Raw genomic sequence first — 14,101 nt, forward strand, 5'->3', positions numbered from 1 at the left:
TTTCACCATTAGAATCCTATAACCGTCTCTACCTAGTGGTACTAGACCACCTGCTTCAGACGCAGAGGACCCGGGCTCGATTCCCAGTGGGGGCAGATTTTTCTGTTCGATTTGGATGGTGGTAGGGCTTGTTCTAAGTCCGCCTGGCTAACTACCACCATCTTACCTAACTGTCGCCATAATAACAATGTTAACAGCATTGTTGTGTTCCGGCAGTTAGAGGTAAGATAGCCAGTTCCTCCGTGGTTGAGAATTCCGGGTGAAGCTCGCTTCCACCTTCGGCCTGATCGTCACGTCACTTACCATCAGGTGAGATACAGGCCAAGAGCTGGGTCAGCTAGTAAGCACCTAGTAGCAGCAAGGAAAGCGGAATGTGAATGTTTAAAGGACGAAGCACAAATTATTATCAATCCGAAAGGGATCAACATAATCGCTTATGCTTAAATCGAGCTATCAACCGCGAGGCGAGGCGTTTACGTTACGGTGCAGGTGTGCGTTGCAGATTGCTGTTACGGAGTTCCATACAAAGAATAACAGACCTCCACTTTATACGATTACGATCCGTTTGATTTAAGTGTGCTCCATCTTTTAAATAACGCTTTCCTACCTAAGTAAAAATCCACGCAAAGACGCGGTAAAAAACTAATCCAATAAAATGACCATTCTTGAAGCAAGTGCGTCTTACATGGTCATGATCCAACACAGTACAAAAGGCATTGTTTATACTACCATTAGCTCCTAATCGCTACCAATAAGTATAGACCCCTAACAAGCAACCGTTGTAAGCTCTTTTGTAACAAACTCTTGTTACCCAGGGTTCAATGCCAGCTGGATGCGAAACCAGTTAATCAGTGATGCAAAAGCTTACTTACTTGAGACAAAGATTAGGTATGTTCAGGTGTGTTTTAAAGGCTTTTAAACTCTAGCGAACAAAGGTACCTACATAAGATCATAATTTTTATTGACTTTTTAGTGATCCGATCGTTAAAAATACCCCACGAAAAAGCGACTCGCAAAAACGGAAGCAATTTTAGTTACTTCAGCTAGAATTACTGGTAATTAGCTGGTCTTTGATTATTGTATTTTAAAGATGTGTACATTAAGCGTTTAAACAGCTGCTGTTGAATTTTTATTTATTAATGTAGTAGGTAGTTAACCATGTGGTTTCGGCAGAGTAGAATGGGACTACTTTACCCATTGTGTAAGAGGCAAACTAGAGCTCCACAACCCATTTAGCCAGGGTGGGGAATGTAGGCTAAATCCGCCATTTGCCCCTTGTAAATTAGAGAAAGGTAGCAGGAAGGCGCTGGATGCAGGTCGCCACCAAGCGGCCATTGTGGAAATCAATCAATCCTGGCTGAAAAAAATATGATGATGAAATTAGAAAAGGTCCTATAGTGAAGACTAAGACCTGACGATGAGCTAGCTACTTTAGTATTCGTTCGTTTCAGCACAGAATATTAACAAGTAACTGGTTTCAGACAAATGACTTCCAGCGCTGGACTGGAGGAAGGCTGACAATAGTGACTGAGATTTTTGCGCTGCTTCTTCTCAGCACTGGCCCATTTATTGTCCCGAAGCAGTGGTAGGGTTAGTATTGGGACGTGTAAAAGTTTTAAAAAAAACATATTTGCAAAAATAAATGAGTTTTATGATTTTTTTATGGACAAAGATCTTCACGGACCCTGTGTGTATCCAAGTTGTCAAGACGCTACAGGTCTGTCTGCGGTATATTCTGCTAGTTTATCTTTGCCAAGATTTCTGCCTACAGTCCCATCTACCAGTCGACTTGAATCAGCCTTGACCGGCAGTCTCCGGCGCACCTTCGTCATGTACGCGCTGTGGTTATTCGCTTTATCCGTGGCTTGTGTGAGTACTTAAAATTAATTGTTTTATTTAATACTAGCTTTGGCCCGCGGCTTCACCCGCGTGAAATTTCATTTGTCACAGATCGTCATAAATTATAGCCTATATGTTATTCCGGGTTATAAACAATAATACTGTAAAGTTTCATCAAAATCCGTTCAGTAGTTTTTGCGTGAAAGAGTAACAAACATGTTGACATCCAGACATCCATACAAACTTTCGCATTTATAATATTAGTAAGATAGTAAGAAGTAAGATTCTTTAAAACTTTCCCCCTTATTATAAAAGTTACACCCTAGTTGAACTCTGGCTTAAATTATCATTTATTATGGAAATGTCATTTTAATCCAAGGTTGATCCTAGGTGTCACTTTTTATTATAAGGGGGTAAGGGTGTAATTAAGTTTTATTTGCATGGGCACTACGCGGAATCATCTGAAACTTTTTTTAACAGTAAATAGATCCCTTTTTTTCATCCAAACGACGTCCACTGCAGGACAAAGGCCTCCCCCAAGGATTTCCTGGACCGGTCCTGCGCTGCCGGCATCCAGGCATTGCATTCAGGTACTTTTCGCGACCTTCACCAGATCGTCGGTCCACCTTTGGGGGGTCTGTCTTCATCATCATCATCATCATCATCATTTCAGCCATAGGACGTCCACTGCTGAACATAGGCCTCCCCTAATGCTTTCCACGTTGATCGATTGGTAGCGGCCGGCCTGCGTCCAGCGCTTCCTTTACATGTCATCGGTCCACCTTTCCGGTCCTTAAATATATTCCTAATCTTGATATTATAGGGTTTGGTACCTGTAAGGAAAATAATTCTATAGGTAGTCATTTTGTAGTCGGTCTGTTGAACTATTCTATCAACTTAGTTTGTTATCGTCGGCCGCCTGGGCTAAATGGTTTGCTTATACCTACTAATGCCAGAGGTCGCGATTTCGTTCCTCGTGTAATACAAACATTTGATTGTGTTTATCTTTCTTTGTAATAGAAGGATCTCGAGTGGAAAAAAAGAGAAAAGTGATAGTCATTTCCAATGAGGATAGGTACAGAACCTTCGGTGATCGAGTCATGACTTATGAGTACTCCTTGGTACTTATATCACAGAATAATAATAAGTCTTATATATCTAATGAATCTATCTATCTATATAAATAAAGATGAATTGCTGTTCGTTAGTCTGATTAAAACTCGAGAACGGCTGGGCCGATTGAGCTGATTTTGGTTTGTCGCAGTCCAGGGTAGGTCTAAACGATGAGCAAATAAGGAAAAATTGCGTTCGCCGGGTCAGCTAGTTATAAATAGAAAGATTTATAATTTTGTAAAATTATTAAAATGGTCAATGGTTGGTGGTTTCAATATGCAATACAAAGGTTTGCATTGTTCCACTATGTCATAGTGGAATAATGCAAACCTTTGTGTGCAAAGAGTATCTAGAGTTTTCGAAATATGTCAATGTCGTTAAAATGTCAAAAGTGATTAAGGCGCTAAAATATTGAGTAATTTTAAATTAAAATTCGCACCATGAAGCCATTAGACAAAATAGTAATAATGAAATAGCTGTGTGAGTAGGTAAAATGATTTCTGGCCATCATCTCAAACGATATGGAGATATGGACATGATACTCTTTTCGTAAAATATCAACAGTTATGAACTCAAAAAAGTTAATAAGACCTAATCCAAATTGGGAGGAGGACCTAGAGAACACAGTCGTGGTCGGACCTTCAGATGTGGATAGAATCAATAGCTACCCCAAGTCTGCCTTGAAGAAGAGACCGAAGAAACCATGCAAGTGCGAGGTAGAGTCATAAGGACGTCTACTAAGAACTCTATCTTTACCTATTCACTAAAGCGTTAATAGGTAAAGGTATTCAGTCTATGCTGTGTGTATTACGGTACTGGCAGAAAAAAATAGGACCACCACTACTCTTCTCGTGAGTACCTTGAGAGGTGACATAGGGAATATGCGAACATCAGGCTTCCCCATTGAGATATAATATACTTTGTACTACTAGTAATATTACTTCAATGGCTTCACCAATCCATCGCCACTGTAGGCGGACAACCCTCTCAAATTTACCCGAAGCATCGAGGATTTGATCTCCACTCCCAAAGCTGACCATGATGCAATTTACACAGTGTCATCATCATCGACACTGTGTAAATAAATTACCTTCTTATCAGTCTAAGCACACTGTTTTATGTTCACGAAGTTTTGGAGACACCAAGACAATTTCCGACGTTTAAGGTTCTAGAGAGTCTAAAGGAAAGGAAGTCAATGTAGAAAATAATAATTAGCACCATGTAGTAGTTCTGATACTGAAAATACATAGTTATCTTTGATTTGAAATATTAGTTATTTCGACCGCCTAGTTGTTTCTGTCCGTATGTTTCTTTTTTTCTGTTCTTTTTCTTGTTTTGGTATGCAATAAAGAGTATTATTATTTACAGGCCCAAAGTTCGGGGGTGGCTCCGAAGATCAAGCTCAACGATGGGCGAGAGGTCCCAGCGCTGGGCATCGGGACATGGCTGGGCTTCACGAGGGATGTGAGTATTTTGAACATCTATTAAAACTTGTTATAAGGCATCATGCACTTTATACTAATGACGACCAACAAGATATATGTTTGCTACCACTCTAATGTTTAAAGAACGTCTTACACTACGCTTGCCAGTATACTAATTCCATTTCAGTGCTAATTCTTTGGCACTGCTAACACAGGTCTTTACTCTTCTTCTAACACAGGCAATTTTTTGCCTTGACTTCAAGGCACCACGAAAATAGCAAGGGTTGGAGCGAAAATGGGTATGTTTTTTTGACGCGAAGGGAATGCTTTTCTCACTGTCACCACCACTGCCAGAGGACAGGGTGGTGTGAGGACTTATTTAAATATATTCCGCCTTGAAAAGGACGTGATATAATAGGCGTGAAAGCTTGTAACCTACTGTTCCAAGGACGTAAACATTTTTTTTTCCTTTTCCTCAGGGTGGGCGAGTGGAGGTGAAAGGTGATGATGTCCAGAAGGCGGTGGAGTGGGCCATCGACGCCGGGTACAGACATATCGACACTGCGCACATCTACAACACTGAAGATCAGGTACAGATATAGTTTGTCTACTGGCACAATTAATATCTACGTGAAAAGAAAGTCTTTTTGCTGCTAGAAGGTAGATAGATAAATGGATAAATCGTTTATTTGCAAACAGTGTAAACACTGCCCTGAAAAGGGCAGAACACCGATTTTCAGCTCTTGCTAGAGAACGCACCAAGCGCACGTGAATGGAATGAACCCGCCCGCTTTTGGAAACAATATCAACATATTATGCCAGCGGATTTTCGGTCTGCCACAAAAAAACTATACCGCGCCCCTTTTCCCCTAAAGCGGGATAGAATAAAATGTGTTTTGTTGTTTTCAGGTTGGCAGAGCCGTAAACAAAAAGATATCGGAGGGCGTCATCAAGAGGGAAGATGTGTTCATCACTACGAAGGTACTTACCCAATTGTATTTTATTTGTCTTTGTAATAAACCTAAAACGGTTTAGTGGCACCTACAGACCCAAGAAGAGTAGCCTTTACTAAAATTACAGTTTGGTAGAGTTCGTTCGTTCGTTCGTTTCAGCCAAATGACGTCCACTGCTGGACAAAGGCCTCCTCCAAGGTTTTCCACAATGCATGTTAGAATACCTACCATTAATCTCGGTAGTATTTTTAATCAGGAATGCAAGATAATTAAAATAAGTTAACAAAAGAAATAAGAATATATTTAAGTACCTATCCAGCATTTGCGGAAATGATCAATTTATCAAAAGAAAGAAAGAAAGAAAGGAACATTTATTACGATGAACATCATTTAGTTAAGATTAAGGACAAAGAACGTATACCGAAAAAAAGACCGTAATAGCACATAAATGATAAGGAAATTAAAAGTGAACTGAGCAGTGCTACCCTGTCGCAACAGCGATGCCCATCGCAATGGGACTCCACTCAGCATATGCCGTGGCCCACGGTGGGGAAGGCCACGACCCTGGTTTTCAGTGTGCCCCATGCCGAGTGGAAGCTATCAATCTTTGGGTCGTGTGTATTTCATTTAGAATAGGCACTTACAGGGCAGATATGTACCATCCTAGACTGCATCCCACTTAACATCAGGTGCGATTGTGGTCAAATACCTGCCTTGTCATGCATAAAAAAAAAGAAATGGTAATGTAGTCTCCATCGCCCATTTAGACAGACTCCCACCTAAGGCTGTACATTTTTTCAACCTAATAATCACTCGTCATCATCTTTCCAGCTGTGGAACGACCGCCACGCCAAGGACTCGGTGGTGCCGGCGCTGCGCGAGTCGCTCAAGCAACTGAACCTGGACTATGTGGACTTGTACCTCATCCACTGGCCTATAGCTGAGTTGGTAAGTTGTGACTTAAAAAAACTAACTATAGTCTGGTCCGTGAGCACGTAGAATTTTGTCCAATGACCCAAAGCTACCTATCCTTATCGCTCGCGCGCTCGCACACTCACTGCGGGTGCCAGTCGCACAGTCGCGCTCGCGACAGCAATATAATTACGCGCGAGCGATAAGGATGGGTAGCTAGGGGTCATTGGACAAAATTCTACGTGCTCACGGACCAGGCTTTATACGCTTAGCGCTTAACTCAGTCCGTGCCTGAGGTATAGGAGCGGCACGAGTTAAGCGAGACAGGGGCCCAGAACAGACGGTGCAACGCAACTGCAACGAAACTGCAACTGCTAGTTACTTTTGAGTTGCATCTAAGTTCTGCGACCAGTTTGAAACTTTCAAACTGTGTCATGTGTGGTCTCCCAACGGACGCTATGGCAGAAACTTAGATGCAACTCAAAAGTAACTAGCAGTTGCAGTTTCGTTGCAGTGGCTTTTCACCGTCTGTTCTGAGCCTTAGGCGTGCTTAGGCGGAGTTGCACCATCTTACTCAAAAATCTGTCAAACTCCATACAAAAACACCGGTTATCGTTTAAGTTACGGTCAAAATTAGGTGGTGCAACTCAGCCTAACAGTGTTATTTGTTAACAGAGTTGACTTTTAGTATTCTGCGGGAGAAGTTTTGTGTATTTCATTGCTTTAACACGTTGAGTGCGAAACCAGGTCTATAGACCTTGTGTACGTCTCGCTTACCGTGCGGCTAAGAAAATTATAGTCTTCCTTGTCGTGCGAAAGGCATAACTTCAATTGGGTCCGGTGTAGGAAAGTGATGAATATATATCTATGATGTATTCTTAAAATAGAATCCAATGATGTACCTACCTTAATACCAGGTTTTTAGACCTGGTACCGCACGGAAGTAATAAAATGTCTTCACAATACGAAACCAGAGGTGGAATTGTGTAAAGCAATCGTTATAATTTGACAGTTCATAACGTACGATTATTCTGTCAAACGCTTTGTATAACTGACTTTATCGTACGTTATGAACTGTCAAATGATTACGATTGCTTTACACAATTCCACCTCAGGTCGAAGCACCTTGTACCCTGCGCACCTGGTACCGCACCCCACGCTAGCTTCGTGCAGCCAGTGTTGCCTCGCATTCGTAAGAAACGCACATGTCGACATGGCGTCAAGAGAAACAAACAAAATCAAAACTGCAAATTGATTATAATTTAATTTGCTACACGATTTATTGCTAATATAAATAGTTTTTCGTGACAAACATTTGAAGTTGTAACTAAATGTTATTAAATAATATGTTTTCTTTAAATATAGCTTATTTAAGTATTTATGCACGTATGTCTTATTTGTAAAATATTTAGACTTAATTATCAAAACATCTTTGATTGTCACTTTTTTAAATTTTTATTAAAACTTAATTAAAACTATCGATATTTGTATTTCACATCCCTAGAATACCCACCAGACTTCCCTACTTCAGTGCGGCACAGGGTGCATAAGCCTAGCCATAAGTATTTTGAATATAGCTATAATTTTTATACTAAACAAGTTATTCACGAACGCCTTCAGGTGTATGTCAATAAATGCATTATTATTTATATTCAAAGAAAAAAAAACACAATATCTATTAACATGAAGCCAAAAATAAAATTAATATATCGTAAATATTACAAGGTCTTTAAGCCTTGTGCCGCCACAATGTAAGTTTTAATACCAGGTTTACTGACCTTGTACCGAAGGAATGGAAAGTATTAGAAAGTTACTGCCGCAGTAAAGGTGTTAAAAACAGTAATACAGTTCAATAGTGCTTGTAACTTGAAATTACTTCATAAGTAAACGTAAAGGTGGGCAAATTTCCACCTGTTTACAGTGCTGAGTTAAATCGTAAAGTGGTGGTAGGATACGGTATCCTTCCGTTTGGCCAAATTACTTTTCGCCAAATTTCACTTCGCAAACAACTTATCGCCAAAGTTTCATTTCCCAAATGAACTTTTAGCAACTGTACTTTTCGCAACTAATTCATTTGGTCAAATTATCATTTGGCAAAATTTTACTTCGAAAATGTTTATATAGCAAATGTTTTATTTTGCCAAATTTTATATCCCAAATAATTTGTTTGATCAAATTGACACTTCACATACTTACCCACCGTTACTCACAAATCAAAGCATAAGGCACATGATCATGTATTCACAAGAATTTGATGTAAAAAAAGATATTGCAGAAAATAGTATGGTCGCAGAAAGTAGGTATTGCAGAAAATAGTAGGTTAGGTTAGGTTAGAACAGTGACCATTAATGACTAGAATCACCTCTATTGTTAATGAATCATTTGGAAATTTAGATAAAAAGAATGAATTAATTTAGACTAAACTTTATATTAACTACCCACTAAACAAAATAATAACCACAAGCTAATTTGTATTCCATTCAATCAAAATATTTTGTAAGTTTTATTGTTTATCGTGAAATATTTTGGGAAACGTAAGTTTTGCCAAATGAAACATTTGGTAAAACATACTTTGCCAAACAATAATTTGGTAAACAATAATATGCCAAAAACGACATTTGCGAATTATTAATTTGCAATAAGTTGTTTTGCCAAATGAAAATTTGCCAAATGAAAGTTTGCGAAACGTTGTTTGCGATGTGATAATTTGGGAAACGTTTTTTGGCCAAACATTAGTAATCCGGTAGGATACTTATAGCACTATTTCAGTGTCCTGAAAGATATTAAACAATTTAAAATCTATATCTAGTTATAGTAGTTATAAAAGCGAAAGGTCACTGATTGGCTGACTCACTCATCACGAAATCTCAGAAACTACAAGTGCTAGGAGTCTCAAATTTTGCATGGGGGTTCTTTTTAGAACGTATGTGCTCACTAAGACGGGATTTTGCAAAATTCAACCCCTAAGGGGGTAAAACGGTATCCACGCGTATGAAGTTGCGGCCGCTAGTATGAAGGTGCAATGAAGGCACTTGAGAGGCACAAAGCTTTAAAATATTGTGCATGAATTGTTTTGTTATCATGTTGATTCCTATTATTGTTATGATTGATTTCGAATGTCGATTCCTTCCACAGTCCAACCACTCTCTTGCCAACATCGACTACGTGGAAACGTGGCAGGGCATGATAGAGTCCCGGGACCTGGGCCTGGCCAAGTCCATCGGGGTGTCCAACTTCAACAAGGCGCAGCTGGACAGGCTGTCCTCGCTGAGCAGGGTGAAGCCAAGCATGCTGCAAGTCGAGGTTAGCTGACTATTCCCACCTCTCGTTCCCACCGCTGCAACTCCTGTGTAGCCAGGATCTACAGCTTGACCAATACAAACCAATCAATGAAGGCCAAGTTTGTCCCAACTGAAAGTTTAATGAAATGAATCAGAAGAATATAGGCAGAGATCGTATTTGACGATAGGAGTCTCCTTGCAAGTGCTTTCAGAATTCAGACACGTCTTATTATAGAGTCACATATATTAATACCTACACCTTATTAAATAAATATTTTTTCTTTCTTTTCTTTCATTCTTTATGATAAGTTTTGTCATCATGTGTCATCATTCATCGATACACTACTGGACAGAGGCCTAAAGGAAATGCTTTCCGTGCTTTTCACCTGATCGTCAGTCCACGGTGGGGCTTGATTTGATATACTACAAGGTTAAACAATGTCAATATTAAAATAACCAGCATGTACTGGAAACTAGCTCAATCTTACTTCTACAAGTGATACACAAAATGTTTCCTTTCCCAGATCAACCTGAACCTCCAGCAGCCAGAACTGCTCGCGTATTGCAAACAGAAGAACATCGCCGTCACCGGGTACACGCCCTTCGGATCTCTGCTGGACAGCAAGGCCAGGGACGACGCGCCTCCGCCCAGGGTCACGGAGCCGGCGCTGGTGGCTATAGCACAGAAGTACAATAAGACCGTACCGCAAGTGGCGCTAAGATACGAGGTACTTAGTTTTTCTACACTAATATTATAAGAGTAGGCGCACACCGTTGATTTTTCGTCGGCCGATAGTTTAGTCGGGCAGTTGATCAGTATGGGCATGTATGGGAGTGCGCACACTACGCCGATTGGATTTGGCCGATTCTTCATACAATTTAAAATCGGGCACAACTATCGGCCAACTAAAAATCAACGGTGTGCGCCTACTCTAAAGGGGAAAACTTTGTTTCTTTGGTTGTAATGAATAGGCTCAAAAACCACTGGACCGTTTTTAAAAAATCTTTCACCATTCGAAAGCTACATTATCCGCGAGTAACATAGGCTACATTTTATTGTAGAAAAAAATAGGGTTCCGTAAAATATTTGGGTTTTTCGGAGTCCACGCGGGCGAAGCCGCGGGTGGAAAGCTAGTAAAATAAAAGACTGATGAAGGAGGGACGTCTACCACCACCAACGTTCGATTTGCTGCTTCACTTAAGCAAGCATCGTTTGTGAATACGGGCGTGATTTTCGAACTCAGCGCATTAGTTGGCATCTCTCTATTCGCTGGGTGCGAAGTACTAGGTGGGGGGGACATAATCTATCGCAGCGCTCATGGTGGTCAAAAGTAGAAATAATGTTAGCTCTGTCATCAGATGTATCTGTCAATGGCAAAGCGATTCTACATAATACATTTTAATATCATTAATTAATTGCATGAAAAGGGTCCTACTGGGAACTTAAATAAAAGAGTGGACTGTATTTCGATAGGGCTGTTTTAATAGCCGTTTACAATTTGGAAATAACTAAACTATACAACGTGGTAGTACAAAAATGAGTCACAGTAGTTGTTGTGCACAGATGTTTGCCTTATGATGAGAGCGTGAATTATTGAACTCTGCCCTTGTTTTGTTCTTAATTCTTCTACATCTCGGACTTGTCCAGCCAATACCAACAACTTTCCTTTAAATACGGTTTGTGGTTGGAATTTGATATTGTAACTCTCACAAACCCGGTCTTCAAAACGATACTCATTTCGATCTGAAAACGATATTTAATTTATTACTAGCGATACAGAAACATTTAAATATATTTACTGTTATATAATGAAACCGTTAAAGTAGCTTTTTCTTTTTGTTTTACTGTAAAACTACAACTATAAATGAAGTAAACAAACCCTGACACAATCAAAATTAAACACACTTTTTGGACTTACCTCATTTGATTTGAATGACCAAAATGATTTCAAAACCTTTTTTCCACCCAAATCGTGGTATCACAACAATTTATTAGTTGAAAATATTTGTTATTTTTTCATTTCGATATTTTTTCACAAATATACGACCTAAATGTCAATGTGACAGAGCCCACAAAGTTGTGGACGCTAGTTGGCGCTGTAATCGTGCACGGAGCCAATATCTCTATTGGCGCATTTTCATTAGTCGATAATTCGGATAAGGCGGGGACTCCCCGCATGCGAGATAACGACCAATGAAAGTTGCAAGTCGATACGCGTTCCGTACAACGCCTGCGGGGATTCCCCGCATGCATTATACCGACCGTGCTATCGACCAATGAAATTCATCATTCATATTTTCTGACGCGCCATGCCTGTTTCTATTTTTTAGTAAACTTCGCACCCAGATTGCGGGCCCTGTGGCTCGCGTTCCAGAAATATCTCGCACTCCGCATGCGGACCCTATCGACTAGTGAAATTGCGACATTGCGCGGTTGTTGCGGATTTATTTTCATGTGTTTGCATTGTTCACAGATAGAGCTAGGAGTGATCCCCATACCCAAGTCGACCAACAAGCATCGCATCGAGCAGAACATCGACGTGTTCGACTTCTCGCTGAGCCAGCAGGAGCGGGACCTGCTGCGGAGCTACGATCGGCGCTACCGCGTCATAGCTGTGAAGCACTGGGAGGCCTCGCCCTACTACCCCTTCGAAGTATAAATAATAATTCCAGTTTCTATTTCAATAAAGAGAATTTGATAATGTTGTCTGTTTCACTCTTAGACTCCATTATAAAGGCCCCTAAGCGCTCCTGCACAGGACGCCGCCGCCGCGCCGTCAAAGCATAATTTCGCCCGCGGCGCGGCGGCGGCGGCGCGGCAGCGGTGTTCACGCGGCGCGTATTCTATACAGTGCAAAGGCGCGGCGACGGCGCGGCAGCGGCGCGGTAGCGGCGTCGTGTGCAGGAGCGCTAAGGAGGAGTGTGGATTTGAATCTTACTATCCTACAATCCTGCTATCTTTTTTTAATCTTTTTTTTATCTACAACGAGGAAGCTCTTGGCCTGTATCTCACCTGATGGTAAGTGACGATCAGGCCGAAGGTGGTAGCGAGCTTCACCCGGAATCCTCAACCACGGAGAAACTGGCTATCTTACCTCTAACTGCCGGAACACAATAATGCTGTTAACATTGTTGTTATGGCGACAGACTTAGGTAAGATGGTGGTAGCTAGCCAGGCAGACTTAGAACAAGCCCTACCACCAACCAAACCGAACAGAAAAATCTGCCCCCACTGGGAATCGAACCCGGGACCTCTGCGTCTGAAGCAGGTGGTCTTACCCACTCGACCACAGAGGCGGTTGATCTTTCCTATCTTACTTTCCTAATCAAATCCTACTATTCTAAACATATCTTATTGTCCCAATTCTATCATTTTTAGTTGCATTAGATTCAATAAGAGACCCCTAAGGACATGGAGGTGGTAAACCCTCCACCGATTGTTTATGTCAGAGGTACTCTATTCGTGGACTTCTTGCTATCCTACAATCCTGCTATCCTATCCTAATTTCTACTTTTTACCCTATTCTATCTTACTTGTGCTACTGCTACCGGTATTCTATCTTATCCTAACCATAGATAAATAAATCTATGTCCTAACTAAATAAGTATGACAATTTTATTGTGAAAGTTATGAGGACGGGTTTGTTACTCTCTCACGCAAAAATTATCGAACGGATTTCGATGAAACTTTACATTATTGAATACATCAGAACATCGACGTGTTTGCTTCCTTGCTCACCCTCTAGAACGGGAGCCTACCTACCTAATAATGGTAGGTAGGTAAGTACTTTTAAAAGAAACTACGTACCTAACGTAATACCTAATCTTCCATTCCAAAACTAAATAGCTCTAAAAGATTTAAAATTTCTGCTGAGTCACCCCGCATTTTCTTGAGATGAACGCGAAAACATAAAAACAACGCAAATACGAATAACCTTATCTTAACTCCGGCCCTTTAGGGCTGTAGCTCGTATTTTGCTGAAATATACCATATCTCCAGCTGATAAAGTCTACATCGCAACCGCATGATATCTAGTCAGACTTGGCGCCACCCAGACAACGCTTCGCCAACGAAAAATTTATCAAATCATATCCCTTTATAAAACTTTTCATTCTATATGCAACCGTATCCGCTAGAAAATAAAATACAATTTTGCAAACAAAACACTCCTCGCCGAAAACGCATAGGAGGTTATATTGAAAAGTCAATACTGAAACTGCAAACACCAACATAGCAAATTTGAGCCTTATTCTTGGTGAAATACAATACAATTTCGATTGGAGTTGTCGGAAAAGTAACAACGTTTTGACGTCTTCTCGCGGGGAAGTTTTGGCGCCAGTCTGTCCGACGCCATTTTGCCGTTCGTATTGTGGAAGCGAAGGCATTATAGTTTGTCGAGCCTGCTTCCGCATTGTGTTTATGGCGGCTAATTTATCTATGTTGGCTTGACTTTTGCATTAGGACTGCGTAACTGTAGATAGAGGCAGTATTTTAATGTATTTAATTACTTATCTCTTAATAAGGCAAAGACTTGGACAACTGGGCACATTTTTGGATTCAGGGACAACAAATTATTAT

The 14,101-nt window shown here is 40.6% G+C and overlaps 1 protein-coding gene across 1 annotated transcript; it reads left to right on the plus strand.

Moving 5' to 3' along the window:
• The first annotated feature begins 1,765 nt into the window (after positions 1-1,765).
• Positions 1,766-12,225, plus strand: LOC135084923 (aldo-keto reductase AKR2E4-like). The gene is made up of 8 exons (XM_063979668.1): positions 1,766-1,869; positions 4,321-4,416; positions 4,856-4,966; positions 5,286-5,357; positions 6,161-6,277; positions 9,377-9,544; positions 10,047-10,250; positions 11,997-12,225. Exons 1-8 carry the CDS (start codon positions 1,831-1,833, stop codon positions 12,180-12,182), a joined length of 993 nt encoding a protein of 330 aa, XP_063835738.1. The 5' UTR covers positions 1,766-1,830; the 3' UTR covers positions 12,183-12,225.
• Positions 12,226-14,101: the final 1,876 nt, after the last annotated feature.

The sequence above is a fragment of the Ostrinia nubilalis genome, chromosome 27 (assembly GCF_963855985.1).
Source record: "Ostrinia nubilalis chromosome 27, ilOstNubi1.1, whole genome shotgun sequence".
NCBI lineage: Eukaryota > Metazoa > Arthropoda > Insecta > Lepidoptera > Crambidae > Ostrinia > Ostrinia nubilalis.